The 23,682-nt window shown below is 42.5% G+C and overlaps 1 protein-coding gene and 1 long non-coding RNA gene across 2 annotated transcripts; one reads left to right on the top strand and one right to left on the bottom strand.

Annotated features, from left to right (window-relative positions):
- Window positions 1–47: 47 nt before the first annotated feature.
- Window positions 48–17,607, top strand: DYNLT2 (dynein light chain Tctex-type 2). Its single transcript, XM_043592793.1, has 4 exons — window positions 48–225; window positions 12,237–12,443; window positions 14,831–14,989; window positions 17,341–17,607. Exons 1-4 carry the CDS (start codon window positions 118–120, stop codon window positions 17,449–17,451), a joined length of 585 nt encoding a protein of 194 aa, XP_043448728.1. The 5' UTR covers window positions 48–117; the 3' UTR covers window positions 17,452–17,607.
- A 1,532-nt stretch (window positions 17,608–19,139) lies between these two features.
- LOC122490201 lies at window positions 19,140–23,682 on the bottom strand. The gene is made up of 2 exons (XR_006299116.1): window positions 21,553–23,682; window positions 19,140–21,117 (listed from the first exon to the last, which is right to left on the bottom strand). It is a non-coding gene; the product is annotated as an uncharacterized LOC122490201 (long non-coding RNA).

The following is a 23,682-nucleotide window of genomic DNA, read 5'->3' as shown; positions in this document are numbered from 1 at the left end:
CCGTCCGCACTTCCGGCTGGCGCGACGCAGGCGCGCGACTTGAGCTCTCGCGGGACGCGGTCTAGGCGCTTGGGAAGGGCGGAGGCGGGTCGCTGGGCGTGGTGGCGAGCGGGCGGCATGGAGAAGGGCGGTCACGGCGGGAAGTCGGCGGCCGTCCCGGCCCCTCACCTGCAGCCGCCGCAGCCTCGGAAGGAGAGGAGGCCCAGCATGTTCGAGAAGGAGGCAGTGAGTGCGGGGACGGCGGGGCTGCGCCGACCCCCGCTGGGGCTCTGAGTGCGGTGGCCGGCGGCGCGGGTGTCGGGAGCGGCCGTCTCCCTCCACGCTCCGCTGGACGCCTGATGCCGGGGTGGTTAGTGCCACGCTCAGACCAGGGCCGTTGTCCGGCCGGGCACGTGTGTGTGCGCGCTGCCTGGAAGGAAGGAAACGTGGCGCGTGTGCCAAGCACACGACGAGATGTTTTGAGTTTTAAGAAACAGCAGCAGGCTCAGTATTTGAGGGACATACGGGAGGAAAAAAAGTTAAGTTGAAAATATTCTGCCCATTAATTTCTTGTCTGGAATTAATGGAAGATGCCATTCAAGTGTATTGGTGGAATAACACCGGGATTTCTGGAAGACCGTAGTCCGAGTACCATCACTGTAATCGAGACTCCCATCTTGTATTGAGACCTAAAGTGAAAAGAACATTTACAGTACAAAACTGTAATGACCGAGCCGAGACTGGAACCTATGTCCTGGGACTGCTGGGCTACTTGTCTAACGGTTTCTTCTACTTCGTCGGAGCCGAAATGGACAGGATGCAGGAGAGACGTGATTGCAAAGATTCTTCGTTAGTGAAGGGATAAGATGATAGAAGGAAAACCGAATCAGAAGACCCATATTATATATAAGGAAGAAATGGTAGAGGTGTGAGTTTTCAGCACGTTAGAATCTGTCATTTTCAAACCACACACACACACACACACACACACAGACACACGCGCGCATGTATCCCCAAGGGGATCGTTGCAGTTGGAAGCCACTGTGAAGGATACAGTGTAGTTGTACCCCTTGACTATATTGTGGGGGGAAAGATGGCAGTTACTCTAGAGAAGCATTCTCTTAATAGAAAAGAACAAAATGCAGATTTTGTTTTGGGGAGGTGTAGGGAGCTAATAATACCTCTTTTTTTCCAACTGACACGTAACACAGGCTGCAAATAAAACATTTCTGATGAAGGACTTCTGCTTGCAGCCAACATGGAATTACTCCTACCAGAAACTGCTGATAATAGCACAAGATGTATGAAACAGTGGTTTTACCATTGATGGGATGTAAAACAAGACAGGATCCTGATCTCTGGGGGGGGTGAAACAGCAACAGTGAACCCCAAGATTACCCCTGACTGCTTGATGAGGGATTGCAGCCCACACCTGTGGAGAGGTCTTGCTTAGCTGAGAAGGATTTGGGAGCCAGGGTAGATAAAGCTGGTATGAGTGCAGAGCAGAGTATTGAAGAAGAATGAGCTGTACAAACAGCCCCAAGGATCTGCAAAGGATTTTCCTCAAGTCTTCAGCTTAGTGCATCAGTGCATCTGGTAAGGAAGCCACCTGTGGCCAGAGAAAGCCACCAAAGGGAGCAGAAAAAAAAAATCCTTGCACTCCCACAAAATCATTTGTTTTCCCCCCAGTAAGCGTGGAAAACCATAGGGCATTGGTTAGAGTGCTGAGAAGTGTATTGTCTCAGTACTGGGGGAAGAAATAGCACTAGACTCCAAGATTTTTCTAGGCTAGTCTATCAGAGCTCAAAAGCAAACCTCCAGAGAATTAAACTGTTTCTGTTACTACATGCTAGAAAAAAGTTCAAGAGAACTCAAAGGAATGCAGAAGTACACACCAAAAATGAGGGTGAAATTTACAGGATCTTGTGTCCACTAAAATATTTGCAGACTCTCAAAGAAACAGGAAAACACAACCTAAAGTGAGAGGAAACAGAGCACTCAGAAATGACAAATGGCAAAGACAGAATTAATATAAAAGATCTCTAAAGTAGTTACTGTGAAAAAATTACCGTATTAGTTTTTGTCAAATTAAAACAGTTATATAATATTCATGTTATAAAACAGTGCATTCTGTATGTGCAAAAATGTACAGAAAAAATTGAGTATGTGAAATCCAAATGAAACCTTACAGTTGAAAAATAACAATGTCAGAGATGTAGAATACACTGAATGGAAATAGATTGGACACTGCAGAAGAGAGGATTGGTGAACCTAAAGACAGCAATAGAAAGAAGGCCTGAAGAAAATATATTAGGAGACAGAATGAGATGTGGGGAAATTTCTGATACTATATATATATATATATATATATATATATATAGTATCAGAAATTGACAATGAAAACTATAAACCCACAAATCCAAGAAACTCAGTGAACTTCAAGCACAAGAAACATGGAAGAAAATTATGCTGAGACATGCAGTAGTCAAATTGCTTAAAATCAATGATTTTAAGCAATGGAGAAAATCAGTACTGAAGAATGATGAAATGAAAATAGGTTTTTCACCAGAAACAATGCAAGCCAGAACACTGAAGCATCTTTCATTACTTTAAAGTGTCTTTAAAGTTGAAAGAACCATCAACCTTGAATTCTATCCCCAGTGAAAATATTTTTCAAAAACAGAGGCAAAATAATGGGTTTTACAGGTATATGAAAATGAAAAATTTACCAACAGACCTATGCTATCTGATATGTGAAAGGAAATCCTTCAGGCAAAAGGAATATGATAAGAGATGTAAATATCTAGATGAAAGAATAGAAAACATTGAGAGTGGTAAATATGTAGGTAAATATATTTTTTTCAGTATTACTGGGGAGCCTGGGTGGCTCAGTTGGCCAAGAGTCAGACTTTGGCTCAGGCTCTGATCTCACAGTTCATGAATCTGAGCCCCATGTCAGACTCTGCTGTCAGCGCAGAGCCCACTTCAGATCCTCTGTCCTCCTCTCTGCCGCTCCCCTGCTTGCATGTGTTCATGCACTCTCCCTCTCTCCAAAAATAAGCAGTTTTTTTAAAAAAAGATTATTGGCTGATTAAATCCAGAATAACATATTTTGGGGCTTGTGCCCCCAAAACATTTTATTTATAGAAGTAAAATACATGACAATTCTAGCACAAAGACCAGAGAGTTGGCAGGAGGGGGCATATTCCATTGCAGGACTCTTGCTGTATGTGAAGTGGCATAATATGACTTGAAAGTAGACTGATAGGGGCGCCTGGGTGGCTCAGTCGGTTGGGCGTCCGACTTGGCTCAGGTCATGATCTCACGGTCCGTGAGTTTGAGCCCTGCGTCAGGCTCTGTGCTGACAGCTCAGAGCCTGGAGCCTGCTTCAGATTCTGTGTCTCCCTCTCTCTCTGACCCTCCCCCGTTCATGCTCTGTCTCTCTCTGTCTCAAAAATAAATAAACATTAAAAAAAATTTAAAAGAAAGTAGACTGATAAAGATACATACTATCAAGCCTAGAACTACCACTGGGAAACAATAAAGTTGCTAGGCCAACAGATAACAGGTGAATCATGAAAGATACTTAAAGGAAAGCCTAAAAAATAAAAAGAACAAGGGCACCTGGCTAGCTCAGTTGGTAGAGTATGTGACTCTTGATCTTGAGGTTGTAAGTTTGAGCCCCATGTTGGGTGTAGAGATTACTTAAAATCTTTACAAAAATAAAAGCAAAGCAAGGATTAAACATAACCATGGTAATTACATTAAGTGTAAATGTTATAAATACCCCAATTAAAATTCAGATTACTTATGAAAGTAAGATGAAACTATATATTGTCTACAAGAAACACTAAAGAAAGGATGGGAAAAGATATACCATGTGAAGACTAATAAAATACTGGAGTATATATATTAGTATCAAACAAAATACATTTCTAACAATATTATAAGAGATAAAGGGAATCATTTCATAATGTTGAAAAGTCAATTCATCAGAAAGGCCTAACAGTCTTTAGGTTTTTTTGCACCTAAAGTCAAAGCTTTGAAATACAGGAAACAAGAATTTCATGTATCCTTACAGAAATTGACATCCATAATTACAGATGGAAATTTCAATATAAGTATCTCTATCAATAATTGATGGAACAAATAGACAAAAACTAATAAAGATATAAAAGAATATAAAGGAACAATAATAACTTGTATTAGTGCACTTTAATCACATACTCCATGCAACCTCAGCTGAGTAAATGTTTTTTAGAAGTGCACATGAGGGGCACCTGGTTAGCTCAGTGAGCTCAGCAACCGACTTCAGCTCAGGTCATGACCTCATGATTCCTGAGTTTGAACCCCACATGGGGCTCCACACCGGGAGTGTGGAGTCTGCTTGGGGTTCTTCCTCTCTCCTCTCTCTGCCCCTTTTCCACTCAAACTTTCTCTCAAAATAAATAAACTTAAAAAGTGTGCATGAAACATCACTAAGAATATCTCCTGGGACAGGAAACAAGTCCCAATAACTTTAAAAGGATTCAGGTAACACAAAGTATTTTGACCAAGATACCAAAGTATCTTTGACCATAATGGAATAAATCAGAAATCGTTAACAGAGAGGTATATTGAAAAATGTAAATTGTCTGAAAATTAAATGACACACTTCTGAATAACCCAGGGTAAAAGAAAACGAAAGAAAATATTTTCAACTGAATGAAAACACAACATTTCAAAAACTGTAGGGTGTACCTATAGCAGTACTTGGGGAAATTTGTAGCCCTAAATACCTATATTAGAAAAATTTCAAGTCTAAACTCAAAGTAAACAAAAGTCAGGAGGTAATAAAAAGTGAAAGTCGATGAAATAGCAAACTGAAAACAAGAAGATTAGTGAAACCAAAAATATTTTGGAAAGATCAATAAACTTGATAAACCTCCAGCCTAAAAGTTGACAAACAACAGCCTATAGGACAGATCTAGCTTGCTACCTATTTTTGTACAGCCTATGAGCTAAGAATGGCTTGTGTATTTTTAAAAGGTAATTTTAAAAGGATAGATGGAGACGGGGGATGCAGAGGAGGAAAGGGGACAGTTGGAAGAAGAGAAACAGTGGCAACTACCACAGCTGGCCCACAATGCATAAATATTTACTAGCTGGCGAGAGAGAGAAAGTTTGCCAACCCTTGCTGAAGCCAGACTAAACAGGAAAAGAAAATAAAAAGACCAATTCTCAATACCAGGAATGAAAAAGAAGAATCACTACAGACCCGATAAACATTTTAAAAAGATCATAAATACCAAAAACATCTATGATCCTAATTTCAACAACTTGGATAAAATGCACAAATTCCTTGGAAGACACAAATATGAGTTGAACTGTGTTCCCCTAGGATTCATATGTTAAAGCCCTAATCCCCAGTACCTCAGGATGTGAGGGTATATGGAGATGGGGCCTTTAAAGAGCTAAGTTAAATTGAGACTGTTAGGGTATGCCCTAATCCAGTCTCACTTGTGTCCTTTTGAGAAAAGGAGATTAGGGCACAGATACATAGGGCAAAGCGTGCACAGCAGAATAACTGTGTGGGGAGGCAGCAAGACAGCAGCCATCTGCAAGAGAGAGGCTATAGGAGAAACCAATCCTTCTGGCAATTTGATCTTGCATTTCTAGCCTCCAGAATTGTGCGCCAATAAATTTCTGTTGTTTAAGCTACCTGGTCTGTGGTATTTTGTTATGGCAGGTCTAGCAAACTGATATATAGACAAACTACTGTAGCTCACTCTAGAAATAATAGATACCCTGAATAGTCCCTATATCTATTAAAGAAAGTGACTATGTTGTTTAAAACCTTTCCATAAAGAAAACTCCAGGCCCACATGGCTTTTATGGTGAGTTTTTGCCAAATATTCTAGTGTTCTGGAAAAATGAAGAGAAGGGAATTCTTCCCAATTCATCCTATGAGGCCAGCATTTACCTTGCTGTCAAAACCAGAATAATAACAAGAAAACAAACCAATATTCCTCATGAACATAGATGCAAAAATTCTTAACAAAAACCTGGCAAATTAAATACAACAACATAGAAGAAAGACAAAATATATATATTGTACCTAATACAGGAGCCCCTAAGTACATAAAGCAAATACTAACAGACATAAAGGGAGAAATAGCAATACAATAGCGTTAGGAGACTTTAGCACCCCACTTACATCAATGGGTAGATTATTCAGACAAAAAGTAAGAAAACATCAGCCTTAAATGACGTATTAGACCAGATGGACTTAACAGATATGTACAGAACATTCCATCCAGAAGCAGAATACACATTCTTCTCAAGTACATATGGAACATTCTCCAGGACCTATCACATGTTAGGCCACAAAATAAGTCTTCATAAATTTAAGGAGACTAAAATATGAAGCATTGTTACCAACCACAATGGTATGGAACTAGAAGTCAATTATAAGAAGAAAACAAAAACTCACAATACGTGAGGATTAAAAATATTCTAGGGAACAACAAATGTGTCAATGTAAAAATCAAAAGAGAAGTTTAAAAATTCCATGTGACAAATGAAAATGGAAATACAACATACTAAAATTTATAGACTGCAACAAAAGCATTTCCAAGAGGGAGTTTCATAACAAATGCCTATATCAAAAAACAAAGATCTCAAATAAGCAACCTAGCTTTATACTTCAAGGACTGGAAAAAGACCCAAAGTTAGTAGAAATGAGGAAATATTTGAGCAGAAGTAAATGGAGACTAAAAGGACAACAGAAAAGATCAGTGAAATTAAGAAGTTGTTCTTTGAAAAGATAAAATTGACAAACCTTTATCTAGATTCACCAAGAAATAAAGGGAGAGGGCTCAAAATCAGAATGAAAGAGGAGACATTTCAACTGTTACCACAGAAATACAAAGGATCATAAGAGATTACTACCAGTATTACTACCAGATATGCCAACAACTTGACAACACAGGAAAAAATGGATAAATTCCTAAAATTGAAAAATCCAAACAGAGCAATTACTAGTAAGGAGATTGAATCAGTAAACCAAAGCCTCCCAACAAACAAAAGTCCAGGGCCAGATGGCTTCACTAATGAATTCTAAACATTCAAAGAAGAATGAATAGCAATATCCTCGAATTCTTCAAAAGAATAAAAGAGGAGGAACACATCCAAACTAATTTCATGAGACCACATTACCCTGATACCAAAACTATACAAGGGTACCACAGAAGACTACAGGCCAATAAACATGATGAATGTTAGATGCAAAAATCCTCAACAAAATACTAGCAAACTAAATTTTACAATATATTAAAAGGATCATACACCATGATCAAGTGGGATTTGTTCCAGAGATGCAAAGGTGGTTCAAAACCCCCAACAGTACAAGATAGCGCATTAGCAAAATGAAGGATAAAAATCTTAACATCTCAATAGATAACAGTAAAAGCAGTGAGTGAAACTCAATCTCCACTTATCATAAAAACACTCAACAAAGTGGTTATGGAGGGAACATACCTCATCATAACAAAGGTCATATCTGACAAGCTCACAGTGAACATGATGCTCAATGGTGAAAGCCTAAAAGCTTTTCCTCTAAGTCCAGGAATAAAATAAGGACACCCACTCTCACCACTTTTCTTCAACATTGTATTGGAAATCCTAGCCAGAGAAATTAGGAGGAAGAAGGAAAAGGCAACCAAATTAGGAAAGGAAAAAGTAAAACCGTCACTATTTGTGTATGACATGATATTATAAACCCTAAGGACTCCTTCAAACAACTGTTAGAACTAATAAACAAATTTAGTAAAATTGCAGGATACAAAATCAATGTACAAAAAATTGATTGCATTTCTATACACAAACTATCAGAAAGAAATTAAGAACACAATCCCATTTACAACTGCATAAAAGACAATAAAATATCTAGGGCTAGATTTAACCAAGGAGGTGAAAGTCCTCTACAGTGAAAACTATAGGACACTGATGAAAGGAATTGAAGAAGACACAAATAAATGGAAAGATATTCAATGTTCATGAATTGAAGGAATTAATATTAAATTGTACATACTACCCAAAGCAATCTACAGATTCAGTGCAATCCCTAATAAAATTCCAATGGCATTTTCATAGAATAAGTAATCCCAAATTTTATATGGAATCACAAAAAACCTTAAATATCCAAAGCAATATGGAGAAAGAAGAACAAAGCTGGAAGCATCTCACTTTCTGATTTCAAACTGTGTTATGAAGCTATAACAATCAAAACAGTATGGCACTGGCGTAAACAGACACATAAGCCAATAGAACGGAATAGAGTCCAGAAATAAACACACACATTTATGGTGAATTAATTTATAACAAAGGAGGGGCACCTGGGTGGCTCAGTCAGTTAAGTGTCTGACTTCGGCACAGGCCATGATCTCACAGTTTGTGAGTTCGAGCCCCGCATCAAGCTCTGTGCTGACAGCTAAGAGGCCTGCTTCGGATTCTGTGTCTCCCTCTCTCTCTGCCCCTCCCCCATTCACACTCTGTCTCTCAAAAATAAATAAACATTAAAAAAAATAATAATTATAACAAAGGAGCCAAGAATATATAATGGGGAAAGGACAGTCTTTTCAATAGTTGGTGTTGGGAAAACTGGACCACTATCCTACATGTACACAAAAATAAACTCAAAATAGATTAAGACCTGAAACCATAAAACTACAAAAAGAAAACATAGGCAGTAAACTCCTTGACATCAGTCTTGGTGATGATTTTTTTGATCTAACTCCGAAAGCAAAGGCAACAAAGCAAAAATAAAAAGGTAGGGCTACAGCAAACTAAAAAGTTTATGCACAGCAAAGGAAATCAAGAAGATGAAAAAGCAACCTACTGAATGGGAGAGATTATTTGCAAATCATATATCTGATAAGGTTTAGTATCCAAAATATATAAAGAACTCATTAAACTGAACAGCAAATAAATCTAGCAATTGAATTAAAAAATGGCCAGAAGATCTGCATAGGTATTGTCCAAAGAAGACATATAGATGGCCAACAAGTACATGAAACAATGCTCAAAATCCCTAATTATCAGGAAAATGCACATCAAAAGCACAGTGAGATGTTACCTCACCCCTTAGATTGACTATTGTCAAAAAGACAAGAGATAACAAGTGTTGGCAAGGATGTGGAGAAAAGGGTTCCAACAAGGGTTGGCAAGGATGTGGAGAAAAGAAGAGGGTTCTCTTGCACTGTTGGTAAGAATGTAAATTGGTACTGCCACTATGCAAAACGGTGTTGAGTTTCCTCAAAAAATTAAAAGTAGAACTACCATACAATTCAGCAATTCCATTTCTGGGTATTTGTCCAAAGAAAATGAAAACACTAATTTTAAAAGATATATGCATTCCTATATTTATTGCAGCATTATTTACAATAGTCAACATATAAAAACAACCTGAATATATATATCAGCCATAAAAAAAGAATGAGATCTTGCCATTTGCAATAATGCGTGTGGACCTTGAGAGCATTAGGCTAAGTGAAATAAGTCGGACAAATACTGAATGATCTCACTATATGTGAAATCTAAAAATAAAAATGGGTGAAGGGCGTCAAAGGTACAAACATCCTATAAAAGATGATGATGATGATGATGATGATGATGATGATGATAATGATGATGGTATATTAAGTTTAAGCGAGGTTTTTTCCAGGAATTCAAGGTTGGTTAAATATTCAAAAATCATATAACCATATTAACAAACTATTAATGATGAAAAATAGGCCGGCAAATGGTAACCTTTCTACTCAAATTAAATCAGCTGACCCAAGTAGTCACGGCACAGCTGGACAATGACATATGTCTAAGATGATGGCCTATCTCTACGAAATATATGCGGTGGTGAGACAGGTGATATGTACTTGTTATAATCAGATGTGAAGAGAAGAGCTGGAAGACTACACGAAACTAAAAAAGAAAAGGTTCTTTCTCTCGCCAACTGCCCAGTCAGATAAACCCCCTCATAGGGGCGCAGAAAGGGAAGTGTTGCTCCAGTGCCAGTTTCAGCCACATATAGAAGCATCAGTGGCAGAGAATAAATACTCTCTCACAATACTCGTAGGATTGTGATTTTTAATATATACATTTTAAACTATTGGCCTCTGCGGTAAGATATGAAAAGGAGGAGGGAGGATAGAAATATGTAGACCTGTATTATATATTTAGAAAAATCTAGAAGTAATAAACATTAAAATAAATAAAAGGTTAATAGCTGGGGGCAGCAGTAATTCTACATTAAAACAATTCCTAAAACCATAAAATGTGTTTTTAAGTCACCTTAAAGGCTAATCAAAAGAACACCAAAATAATAAATGCTTCAGAATAAATTGAAAGATTTGTGTTAACATAAAAAAATTCCGGGAAGTAAAAATTCTTTTTTTAAAAAAGTTTATTTATTTTGAGAGACAGGAAGAGAGAGAGCAAGATCAGGGGAGGGGCAGAAAGAGAGGGAGAAAGAGAGAACCCCAGGCAGGGTCCATGCTGTCAGCACAGAGCCCCACGTTGGGCTTAATCTCACGAACTGTGAGATCATGACTTGAGCAGAAACCAAGTCAGGAGCTTAACCGACTGAGCCCCTCGGGTGCCCAGGAAATACAGATTCTTACAGAAATGTCAAAGCAAACCATGGGCCTGGTTAGAAAAGTGATTATAAATCTATGGAGTTGTTTAGTTAACATTATTTGTTAAAAACATTGTAAAGTGTAAAGTTATTACCTTCATCCAGGCCCTGATCTCCCTGTAATCCACTCACCACACCACCAGAATGACCTTTTAAAACTGTAATTTAGAACATATCACTAGCTCGCTTAAATTTTTCCAGCGGCTTCTCACTGTTCTGAGAATAAGATCCAAAGCCCTTACCGCATTCTATTCAGTGCTGCACAACTTACTCCTTGGTTGCCTTCCTAGCTTTGTTGTGTCACCACTCTGCCTCGTTCAGAACACTTGAGATACACCGAGCACAAACCTGCTCTTAGAGCACACTAAGTTTTTGCCTTGAAGCCTCTGCCCTGTCTATTTCCTGTTCTTTTGGGGCTGAGGGGCCTTCTCTGATCATTCAGTCTAAATAGACTTTCACAGGAGTTTCTGCCAAGTCATGTGATTTTATAGCAATTGCCACTATTTAAGTTAGCTTGTTTTCCTAAATACTTTTTTTTATTATTTTTTATTTATTATTATTATTTTTTTTAATGTTTATTTATTTTTGAGACAGAGAGAGACAGAGCATGAATGGGGGATCAGAGGATCAGAGAGAGAGGGAGACACAGAATCCGAAGCAGCTCCAGGCTCTGAGCTGTCAGCACAGAGCCTGACGCGGGGCTCGAACTCACAGACCATGAGATCTTGACCTGAGCTGAAGTCGGAAGCTCAACCGACTGAGCCACCCAGGCGCCCCTCCTAAATACTTCTTAGTTGTCGATCAGCCCTCCTCTCCACTAGACGGATAACTCCATAAATGCAGATGCCTTGACTATGAATTAACGCAAGCAGAACAATTAATTCCTAGCTATTTCAATAAGGCTCACCCCTGTAACTTCAGAGCCTAGGCCATTTCTCTGGACCATATTAGGCACCAAATAAATATTTCTTTAAGGAGTGTTGAATGTCACAGAATGAATGTTGAAAAAGCATAGAATAACGTATGTACCAAATCAATACATTCTTTTCAACTTAAGATTTATGTAATGTTATGTTATGTAAATATGCAAATGACTTATGTAAATAATAGTATTAATTAGTCAAAGACGACTAAATAAAATTAAAATAATTAAAATTATAAGGAGACAATAAAGGATAATATTTTCATAACTTCGGGGTAGAAAACTTGAGTTTTCTTTACATGACTGTCTCCTAGCCACCCAGTTGCCCTCTCTGCAGCCTGTCTTCTTTCCAGGTCTTTGTATCTTCCATGGATATTTTAAATATATGTATGCAAATTTGTGTTCGCATGTGTTTGTGTTTATAGATAAATAGAGGGATGACAGCTAGCTAGCTAGATTCTTTTTTCTCTCTCCCTTTTACCAAATCGATAGCCAGGAGTGAATTAATAAATGTACGATTTAACAACCTCTTAATCCCGGAAGTCAGAATGGATTTCCAAAGTCTGTGTCAGCTTTGTCCCATTGCACTAGGGTTCTTAAATCTAAAATTTCATTTTACAATTTAAGAAATAATCTTTCTCTCTTCTTCTCCCCCCCTCTTTTCAGTATGCGCAAATTTTGAGAGAAAGACTGAGAGAATCATTTCATGATGTTCAGTATGTAGAGCCTCCATTTGATGATTCAATTGCTGATTTAGGTAAAGAATGGAAGAGTGCCCTGGCAAAATTAAAGTTTGCTAATTCATATAGAATGGAGCCATTGAAAAAATTCCAAGCTCATTCCGTGGAAACTAAAGTCCAGCAGATATTAAAGGTAGGTTGATGAGTACATATGATAGCAATATCTAAGCTTCGGAGGTTTGATAAGCTTTATGACCGTTTATTTACCCTCACTGACTTTTTGTAGCATTTATCTCTGAAAATATGAAAGTACTTTGTATTCATACTCAAGAATCTCCACATCGATGCTATGAGCTAGATTTAAAGGAAATATTCTTTTGTTATTTCATTCAACTCCTAATTATCCATAAATTATTTATCCCTTACATTCCACGTTTGCCCGTATTTGGAGGAATGAGTTAAATAAAACACACTGTGTATGTGTGGAAAGTTGGTTCCTGTGTACTAACACATCTAAGGACAGGCAGCCGCCAATGATGCATAGGTCTTCTTCTTTAAACTTGCTGGAATCTAAAGTTCTTTTAAGACAGTTGTTTGAAACTCAGGCACTTGTTCCCAGACTAGTCCAAAATAGCTGCTTCAATGTAACGAACTGAATACTGTATTACTAACATGAAGACCAATGTTATTTATACTAGTATTGGTATCTGAAGGCTGCATTGTTCAGATGAAGATAATTCCTTCATCACTTTTCTTAACAAAGGACAAAATTATTTTTTTTTTTCCTTACAGAAAGTTTGAGGGACCAGTTTTTCTGAATCCCGTTTTGATCTGTGATATCTAGTTCTGGGCATCAGGCACCCAGGCATCTTCTGATGGCCGGATTCCCCTGTGGGATTCCACCAAGCCTGATTCTACCCCAGGCCCATTCCTTGTTTCAAAGGTACCTTCCCTCCAGTTTACAAGGTACATTCCTTCAGTAACAATTGATGTGAGCTAGCTGTTGGGAAGAAAGCATCTAATTTATTTTGTATAAATATTTAGTACTCCTTTAATCATAGCAAAATTAATTCTTTAAGTGAATTAACTTTTATTGATACAGAAGAATATTTAGGAAGCCTACTCTAACCTCCCTCCACTACTATAGACAGGTACATTTCTAACCTAAACCAATAACTGTCGGATGATATTTGGCAATGATATTATGGTTAATGGCTTCGGGAAATAGAGAAATTCAACTCAATTTGATACATTAAAATAAGTATTGATTACCTTCTTCTCCTATCTAATTAACAGCAAGCATTTGTGACATGAAAGTATACATTATCACGTGTCCCTTGCTTGGCCTTACTACATAGACTAAGTTCAGACTTACTGATTTCAAATTGTATTTACATAGGATAATTTGCAGAATTGCACTGAGCATGATGGGGCCTAAAACAGCTGATTGGATATGTAGGTGGATGACTAGGGGTCATAAAGAGGCCAGGGATTTTCCCTTGGGTTCATGGAAAATTCAACATAGTTCTACATGCAGAAATAATAGTGTTTCCTGATGGAGCTTGCGGGCATCTTCCTATAGCAAGCACTCATTACAGTCATTACTTGTTAAATAACAGCATCTGGGGAGGCGAAGCCTGAGGTCTGTTGGGCAGATTCAGAAGAGAGAATGGATGTTGCGAAGCGTTTGAAAGATGGAGCCACAGCCAAATGCCTAAGGGAAATGAATGCTTCTACACCCAGTTTTAGGTCCAGCAGCATTCTAGAAGGGACTCAAAACTCTTTGTTTTTACTTGCCTATACAATTAGCTGGTCTGTTATGGCGGGACCCAGAACTGTGGTTAATTCATTGGTCTGAATCAGTGGGTCAAAGTCAGTCAAAGACGCCTGCAGTCTGCTCACTAGGTGGTCCAGTCTGCTTCCGGTTTGTAGGAACGCCTCGTGCTTCATGGCTCACATCTGTCTCCCCAGCTGTGATTAATCCACAGCAGACATGGCCAGAAGCTTTCCATCTCCTCAGTGCTCGCCGGGAGTCCACAGAGAAGCCATGGGGAAAGGGTTGGAGAGGTGGCTTCGATTCAGGAAGACTGCGAAGGACAGGATCACAGAGAACAGGCCGTGGAGGATGGAGATCACAGCAAATGGGCCACGGAGGATGGATCACAGGGTACAGGCTCTGGTCCAGGAAACCCAAGCCTTAGGAAAACTAAAGTCTGAATTTTCACAAACATGTAAATTATAGAAAGATTTCCTTTGTCTACCCTAAGAATTCCCAGAAGCATTCTTTTAAAATTCCCCTGTGTCTCCCTGCTGTCTGATGGGGTGATCCAGTGAAGGAAAACTTACAGCCCGGGGGTTGGTGATGGAAAGCAATTGAATGTAATTAAAAACCAAAATAAATTTTATTCAACATTGTTATTGAAATAAACCGGTAAGCACAACATTCATTTCATATCATTTGGTTAGGAATGCATGTATTTTTTTAAAGGTATATGTATTTTTTAGATACATGTTTTCTTGAATTTTTATGTAGAAGATACTTGGTTTGAAGATTAAAATATTTCTTCTATTTTTTTGAAGGAAAGTCTTAAAGATGTCAAATATGATGATAAAGTCTTCTCTCATTTGTCACTTGAATTAGCAGACCGCATATTGTCAGCAGTGAAAGAATTTGGGTACCACCGTTACAAGTTCATTATAAAAGTATTATTTATTCAAAAGACCGGTCAGGCAATAAATGTAAGTACTGTAGTGATCCAGCATCTATCAGTTAGAGCTCTAAGGTCTCCTCTGTGGTGATGTGATAATTACCGTGATGCCTGTCTCCAAGGCACTTTAAGACCCCGAGGTGCCTCTCTAAGAAGGATAATTGTGTTAACTATCTCTTCCTTCACTGCATATTATTTGAAAAGTACTAACCCAGAAATGGCAATTTGCTACTGATAATTTACAAAATTGTATGGCTATCCTGTTCCTTGATCATACCCAATTTGACCATTTAATGTCATTTGATAATTAGCCAGTAAGTTTATTTTGAGCACTAATGGGTGTGAGGTACTGAGAAAAAGAGAATGAGACATGGTCCATGATTATGATTCTCAGGGAGTTTTCACTGCACTCAAGGAAAGAAAGCAATGCAGATGGGAGTTTAAGAAATGGAATAGTGTATGGGGCGCCTGGGGGGCTCAGTCGTTTGAGCGTCCGACTTCGGCTCAGGTCTGATCTCTTGGTTCGTGGGTTCAAGCTCCAGGTCGGACTCTGTGCCGACAGCTCGGAGCCCGGAGCCCGCTTTGGATTCTGTGTCTCCTTCTCTCTCTGCCCCTCCCCCACTTGTGCTCTGTCTCTCTCTGTCTCTCAAAAATAAATAAATGTAAAAAAAATGTTAAAAAATTAAAAAAAGGAAATGAAAGAGTGTGGACGGGGGAGCATATAGGTGCCAGAGTCCAGTTGGCCTAGGTATGAACCCTGGCGGCGACAATCACAGCCCGTGATTGAAGAGCCTAGGCTCTTCATCTATGAAATGGGGGTGATACACCTGCCGGCTGGAGCTGCTCTGAGGATTACACGAGACGGGCCATGTTACGGTCCTCAACCCGGTCTCCAGTGCAGAGCCCTCGGTAATCAGCAAGGCCGTTGTGCTCAGTTACGAGTGCAAACACACACCTCTAGGCCACGTGAGAGTGAATGTGTGGCAGCTGGGCATATGACGTGCACCGCGGGCGGGGGGAAGTGTATCCGGAAGCAGGGCAGGGGGCTTCTGGCCACACAAGAGTCAGCAAGACAGACGTGGTCCTGGCTCCCGGCCAGAAGAGAACACCACCACATACTCCTAGATGGTGATAGGTGCTCCCGAGAGAAAATTAAGGTAGGACACTTTGATAGAATGGCAGAGGGGCCGCCGGGGTTGTCTGGAGACGGGGAAGTCCCCCAAAATCTGAATGACAAGAGAAAACCGGCTGTGCCAGAGACCCGGAAGAAGAACTTGCAAGCGGAGAAAACGTGAGTGTGAAGACGCTAAGGCAGGGGGACCTCCGTGTGCTTGGTTAGTAACCTGTGTGCTCGCGGTACGTTTCGGTGGTGGGGTCCAGTGTGACGTGTATCAGCACCACACAACACACCGCCCCAGGCTTAGCCTAACACGGCAGCTGTTTGTTTGCTCGTCATTCTGCGGAGCAGCCCCGCTGCCTGCCGTACCGGGTTTTCCTGCTGGTCTCCCCGACGCCCTGGCAGCTCCCTGGCGACTCTGCTGGTCTCCCGACACCCTGCCCCCGGTCCCTTTGCTGGGCCGTGGGTACAAGCTCATCCTCGCGTCTGCCGGCCGGCGCTGGCTATTGGTTGGGGCACCTGGGATCTCCTGCACGGGAGCCACCGTCGTCCAGTGGACTGAGCGGGTTTCCTTATGTGGACGTCTCCTCACAGGGCTCTGAGAAGGCTGGAGCAGAAGACCTCTGGAGACTGGGCCGCCAAGTCACCCATCACATTCTTTTGCTCAGGGCAGGTCCCAAGGCGCACTCGTACTCGAGGGGTGGGGAAATAGACTCACCCTCTGGGAGAAGACACAAAAGGTTTGTGGCCGTTTAGAGCCGCCATGGAAAAGCAGGCTGTAGTCAAATTGTGTGTGGCTTTGTAAGCGAAGCAAAGGATTTAGAATTTCCTCCAGCAGCCAGCTGGTATAAGCAACGCCATTTCTTTATTTCAAAACAAGGTTCTGACAGACTTTCACTGGAAGATATCGTAAGGATGGAAAGGAACATTCTGTATCACGGGCTATGACACAGCAGAGAAGTAGTGTATGCAGAAGTCTTAGACCCGGTTTTCAGGGGCTCCTGCTCTTGCCCCGGACACTCAGACGCTCGCTGCTGAGGTCGAGTCTCTGTGTCAGATAGGACTGGCTCCAGGAAGAAGAGGGGGCCCAGGAAGCATCACTATGAAGTCTTCAGGAAAGGGGAGATTGGACACACTACTTTTTAAATATCACTTTCTAAGATACTTACGCATCTTAAAAAAATATATCAAACTTGTATAGACTTTAAAATCGTTTCTTAACGTGTTCAGTCTAAGGTTGGTCTTTTGCAATTGGTCTGTCCCAGGTTGCCAGCAGATGGATCTGGGATGTGGCATGGGACAGCTGGGTTGCTGCGAAACATGAAACGGAAACGTACGTGGCCTTGGCCCTGGTGTTTGCTCTCTATTGTGAGTAGGGAGTGTTTACTCCTCAACTTTGCAGAGACACAGGACATCTGTAGATCTGTGAACCTCACAGTAGACGTTGATTCCCTGCACTTTGGCCTCCAGTTGAAGCTTCATTGTATCATTTTAACAGCAAACAAGTAAAAGCTGGATTGTTTTTACCTTTATAATTTACTAGTTATCATATTTATTAACGCTCTGTTACCCCCAAAGTAGGAAAGTATGAGTGAGTGACACATAGAGATAGATAGATATGAATATATAAGTGCTTAGAGTGGATTCTAAGATAGGGAAATTATTTATCATTCTTGTTAGATTTAAGACAATCAGAATTTGCTAGAGGAAATTATGACACAACTTAGTAAAGCGTCAATTAAATGTTAAAATCGATTTTGGAAAACTTCTAAAGGCAGATGTACTTTTGAATGGTATTTTAATATGTTGTATGCGTTCTTTTGAAAGGAATTACCAAGTTTGAAAGAAAGACACTTTCTATAATGTAATTATACACTTTCTAATAACGTAGTTAGCACATCCCTAGCCAATCAAAATGCTTAAAATGTGTGGGTGTTCTATTTGTTAGTCTGTTAATTAAGCGCTTTTTAGATGCGGGAAGCGAAACACCTAACCCAATTGTTTATTTTAAAAAGAGAGAGAGAGGCACCAGGGTGGCTCAGTTGGTTGAGCACTTGACTCCTAATTTTGGCTCAGGTCATGATCTCACAGTCAGGAGACTGAGCCCCATGTCAGGCTCCGCACTGAGCGTGGAGCCTGCTTGGGATTTTCCCTCTCCCCCCCTCTGCCCCTCCTCTGGTTCTCTCTCTCTCTCTCTCTCTGTCTAAAAGATGAAAATTTTCTTTTCCAGGCACTGGACCAGGGATCCAGTTTCTTCTGTCTTTCTCCTCTCCCCCTAGACTTTTCTGTACATTTGTTTAACTGGGTATAATTTAATCATGTTCTTATCTATGACCAGATGGGTCAAATTTACTCCTCGGGACGGGGGCTGTATCCCCCTTCCTGAAGCACCCAGCTACATGAAAAGAGTGGACACAACTATAAATCAGGGCTCGTCCAGCAGGAAGCAGGGGTGGGCTTGGGGCAGGCAACCGATAATGTCTGTGATCATATGAGTTTACGAGTGATAATCAGAACATGAAAAACGGTGTCAAACTTAACGGATGGTGAAAATACCCAGTCGTTAGTCTGAATAATCCAAAGGCTGGAAGATAGAAAGGTAGAGGAGAGTTTTCTTTTCACTTGTGATGACCCAGGACTAAGAGTTCCATGCTACGCGGCATAAACATGATAGTTGTCACCCAAAGAATCTCCGGGACAGGAGCTCTGAGTTGTGAACCTTGGACACAGAAGAAGTTAGTAATAAGAAGCCTATGTAACCGCTCATGCTGTGCAATGTACCTTCCTGATGAACTTGCAGGATAAATTCGTTGTAAAACATGCTGCCTCATCACACTGTTTGTGAAGTGAGGAGTATACCTTCCTCCTAAGGCCAGCGTGTGAATTAAGTGAGGTAATAAGTAACCAAGAGCCTATGCCCAGCACTTGACAGCTCTGCAGACCACTACCTGCTTTCGCCATCTGGTTTGACATCTCAGAATCACCTGCAGCTTTTCTCGTTCTCTTCCCTTCTCCCAACCCCCGTACGTATTCAATCGTTAAATTCCACCGACTCTAATTTTTCGAAGTGACTCAGAGTCAGCGCCGTGGCTCGTCCGGGCCCCCAGTTCTCCCGCGTCTATCCCGGCGCCCCTTTCTTCCACGCACTCATTTGTCACAGGTTCTGTTCCACCGCACCCCGCGTCCACCGTGTCCCGGCACCGTGTGAGGTGCGGGGTGTGGAGCAGGGCCCTCGCCGGACCCCATGGCACGGGCGGCCTGTGAGAAATGAGTGTGCCTCCGGGAAGGCAGCGGGCGTCCCCCCGGGCGGGCCCGGGAGCACACGCTTCGCCTCATGCGCAAGACTGGTGATGTCGCCATCTGGATGTCACCCCCTGGGCCGGGTCCCCTCAGTCTCCTGAGGTTTAATGGAGTCCGGGTGCCATTAAACCGGAGTTTAATGACCCCGGAGTGCTCCTCTCTGACCCCGGAGTGCTCCTCACTGCTGCCCCCACTTGACCTCCCCTGTCATCAGGCTACCTTACACGCCCTCCTGTCTCTCGGCCTCCTGTCTTTTCCGTTAGGGCCTCCCTCCCACCACAAAGACCCCTTCCCATCTCTCCTCCCCCAAGCCGGATGGAGGCCTCTACCCCACTGGCAGCCACCTCTGCGTGAGCCGGCAGAAGGGGGCAGTCACCCTGGGGCCGCCGGACCGTCCCGCCACATAGTCAGGACCGTAACTTCTGAACCAGTTTCCCACTGTCCTTAGCAAGCCCTAAGGATGAGTCGCACGAGATGTGACGCGGATGTTTGCTTCAGCCACGAGAGAGATCTGCACCTCACTGATCTGACTGCCTGCCTCTCCAAGCCTCTCACGGCGGGCTAGCGACCTCCCTTTGCGCCTTCACAGAACATCATCCTCTCCTCCAGATGTATTTTGAGCTCCTTTTGCTTAACAAGGCCTGGCTTGTCCCCACGGAAGAGGCCCTGTGCTGTGGAAGGGAGGTATATGCAGAGCAACCTCCAAGACTGAAGGAGCCATCAGACCCAAAGGAAAAGGCCATGCCCGGCTTGACAAGAAATGGTTTGTGGTTCCGTACAGATGGAAACCTGTCTCTGGGGGGCAGGGGACAAGGAGATCTCCACGACCCTACCTTCCTTGAGACCTGCTTTTCTAGCCCTGGGGGCTGTGTGGACGTGGGGGACCAGCCAGGGGGAGATGGTTGAGAATCTGTGTGTCTCCTAGTCCCCCCCTGACCCCCAACCCCGCCCCAGGCCCGAGCAGGCAGGGGGGCCCGAGAGTGTGTCCAAGAGTGTGCCAAAGGGTGTGGTTGAACAGGGGGAAGAGCCTGGTCGGGCAGGGAGGGGGGCTGCATTCCAGAAGGCCGCAGTGGCAAAGCGGTCCTCATGGCTGGTGTGGCTGGTCCGAGATGACGTCAGTCTGACTCACACTCCCCACCCCAGTCCCTCAGCAAAAGCTGCCGGGAGGTACCGCGAGCAGCCCCTCTGACCTTGAACCACTCCAGCTCCTGGCAAAGTGTGCCGGTGGGTTCACAACTCTTCACGTGTGTGCACCGCTACTGCCCACGGCCCCTGGCTTGCTCCTTCTCGTCAGCTACTTGGAGACATGAGCCAAGGGACCCCAATCCCCATCTCCACTCGACTCCTGCTGCCCGTTCTTTGTGACTTCGATATCACGCAGATAACTGTCCACTAAGGCAGTCCTCACTGGGGCATGTTCTAGTATGCACAAATTTTAATCACCACAGTTTAGTTAAACAGCACCGGTCCCCCAATAACGGGGGTCAGATTTCAGTTACCACGCTATGTTGCTATGTTAACTGCGTGACTGCATCGGCTACAAACTTCACAGCCAGTTGTCAGGCCACAGGTCACTGTGTTAATGACTGACCTGCATCATCAACCTCCCTGCAAAGCCTGTCGGTGACTCGTCACCGCACTTCAGTTATCCAGCGGCTCAGGTCACAACACAGCAAAGCAGGTTCTCACATTGCCTCCTTGTCTCCCAGTGACAGACCCACATGATGTTTTACAACAATGAGCTGTCAAAGGAAAACTGTTTTACGTTAAAATTTCATTTTATACAATTTACCAAAAAAGTTGAAAGTGTTAAAGAAATAAGAAATGAGGATGTTGAAAACAAAATTGGATGTGATTAGGAAATTTGAAATTGACAAGAGCAAAGTGAGCTACGATGAGATCTAAGCCCGCACGAGGTCCCTTAGGAACCACAGGGAGAAAGCCCGGTGAGTGAAGAAACATGGTAACGTTGGAACCACATCCTTTAGTTTAAATTGCTCGAGGAACAGAAAGACTTTCTTCTACTCTGGATGGAGGACCAATAACAACAATGATAATGATAATGATAGTAATAAATCGTAATCAGTTTGGCCAGCATTCAGGTCAAGTGTTGATGGTAGTTGCCATGTTGAAAGAAAACTGTGACTACACAGGGAGACTGGTAGACAAGCTCTTACCGCAGTAAAGTCCGGTTTCATCATCTTGGAAGTGCACAAGACTCGATTAGCACTGAGCTCTCTGGTTAAGCTGCGGGCCCAGGCCAGGGCACTGCTGGGAAGCCTGCACCCAGATTCCACGGGTCAGGTAGGGCAGGTGGTCCAGACAAAGGATGCAAATATCTCAAGGAGGTGACATTGGTAAACGACTTCACATTAAAGACGCTTAGAGATACTATACAACATTGAAAATGCAAAACAAAACGTTGGGAGGAGCAGGGAAACTTATCAAGGCCCAGAAAAGGGAAGTGATATTATGAGAAGGCAAGCACCATTCAAACCAGTCTTGGTAAAGTCTTTACACAGAAATTAAGGACTGATTCCCAGTGTTCCTCATTTTAAAATACAGGGTACTAAATCAATATTAGCTTTACAATTAATAAAATTCTCTATACGTTTACAGGTGGCAGGAAGGGAGTTTTAAATGTTTCACCAAAAGTTTTTTTCAGTCATCAGACAATTGTGATTTTTCTCTTTGATTACCGATCACTTTGCACGGTCTCAGTTTCTGTGCTCATTTTTATGGTCCTGTGCTCTCATGAAAACTAGGATGTCTGTTTTCTGGCTTCTTAATTCCTTGACCCACTCACTGAGTGGCCTTTTCCTGTCGCCCACCTTGGTCACCTACTCCTTGGTTCATCCTGTAGACTTTGCCATCATCAATGATGTAGGAAACAAAGGCAGAAAGAAATGTAGACAAAATTAAATTTCCTCATAACCTGCAGCCCATTGACAAATTCTTGAGGCAGGCGGAGTAACACGTTCCTCCAGGAACAACCGAAGTCTTAATGCTTTGCTAGAGGGAAAAACAACCTTAGCCGGACGACAGCTAGGCCTCTGGTATCTCAGGAGTCCACTTTAGCATATGAAAGTCCTTCTGGAGGCCTCCCTTTGATTTACCTCCCCCAACTCCAAGGTGTGTAACCGGTCACCCCTCAGGACCCCCGCGCAGCTCTTTCGGCCCACAAGTCCTGTCCCCGTGCTTTAATAAAATCACCCTGTTGTGCCAAAAACATCTCAAGAGTTCTTTCTTGGTCATTGGCTCCGAACCCCCGCCATCCCTCCAAACCTCACCAATCAATATCAGTATGACCTCTGAAACCTCACGTTCTAGCTGGCTATTCTCGCAGTCACTTCCTGTCCTTAGAGCTCAGCACCTATAGACCCTTACTGAAACCCGTACACCGTTTACTAGCCCATCGTTACAATCACTCGCTCACAAACACAAGTTCCTTTGCCCCTCTTACTCATCTGGTAAAACCCTTGTGAACGAAAAGCATATCCACTTTGGACTAGCCTGAATTCAAGCAGCCACATTTGCCAGAGAACATGGAAAAACCAGTCCGACTGGTTTCACTCCTGAGTTCTCCACCACAAAATTCCGGGGGGCGAATCACTTGGCCTCCTAGGAACTTGGCCTCCTTGCTCTCCGCACCTTTCCCCCTACTTCCTATATTCCTCTCCTCTCCTCGCTCTCAGGTGACGGCTTCACCTCGTATTTCATTCGGGAAAGGAAGAGTATCAGAGGTTCTTTACCACCCAGTCTCAGAAACCATGTGCGTCTGCAGCCACATTCCGTTTTCTAAGTCGTCACAAGGTATGCGTTGAGCGTCGTGCTGTCAGGGGCTTACCGGCACCTGTACTGGCTTCTGGCCTTCCCAGAGCTGCCTCCCAGCCTCCCTCCTTCCCTTGCTCTCTGGCCCTGCGACTCCTCCTCTGCTCCTCCTCCTCAGTGTGCAAACTCGCTCAGGTCCCACCTTGAAGACAACACCCCAGCTGCCCAGCTGCCTACTTTCTGCAGTACTTGTTACGGCCCAACTTCTCATACTAGTCACCTGCTCCCTCCTCAAGGGGCTTCCCACTAGTTTCTGAAGCTGCCGCTCCTTTGAGACACCTCAGAATAATTAAGTGTGCTAACTCCCCCCAGATGGCTAAACGCACCGGACATTTTTCTCTCATCTCATTCAACCTCTCATTTGACATAGTTGACCAGTCCTTCTTTTCGAAACACGCTATCCTCTCAATTTATAATACCTGTCACTTAGTTTCCTGCTCCTTTTTATTTTATTTTATTTTTTTTTTACATTTATT

Source organism: Prionailurus bengalensis, chromosome B2 (assembly GCF_016509475.1).
Source record: "Prionailurus bengalensis isolate Pbe53 chromosome B2, Fcat_Pben_1.1_paternal_pri, whole genome shotgun sequence".
Classification (NCBI taxonomy): domain Eukaryota; kingdom Metazoa; phylum Chordata; class Mammalia; order Carnivora; family Felidae; genus Prionailurus; species Prionailurus bengalensis.
The sequence above is the reverse complement of the archived record's forward strand: the minus strand, read 5'-3'. Positions and strand labels throughout refer to the sequence as shown.

What these genes read in the sequence shown, in the direction of transcription:
- DYNLT2 (XM_043592793.1), top strand. Translation starts at nt 118, where the DNA reads ATGGAGAAGGGCGGTCACGGCGGGAAGTCGGCGGCCGTCCCGGCCCCT. An exon ending in AAGTCCAGCAGATATTAAAG is followed by an intron (nt 12,444 to 14,830) that starts GTAGGTTGATGA and finishes ATTTTTTTGAAG; the next exon opens with GAAAGTCTTAAAGATGTCAA. An exon ending in AGACCGGTCAGGCAATAAAT is followed by an intron (nt 14,990 to 17,340) that starts GTAAGTACTGTA and finishes GGTCTGTCCCAG; the next exon opens with GTTGCCAGCAGATGGATCTG.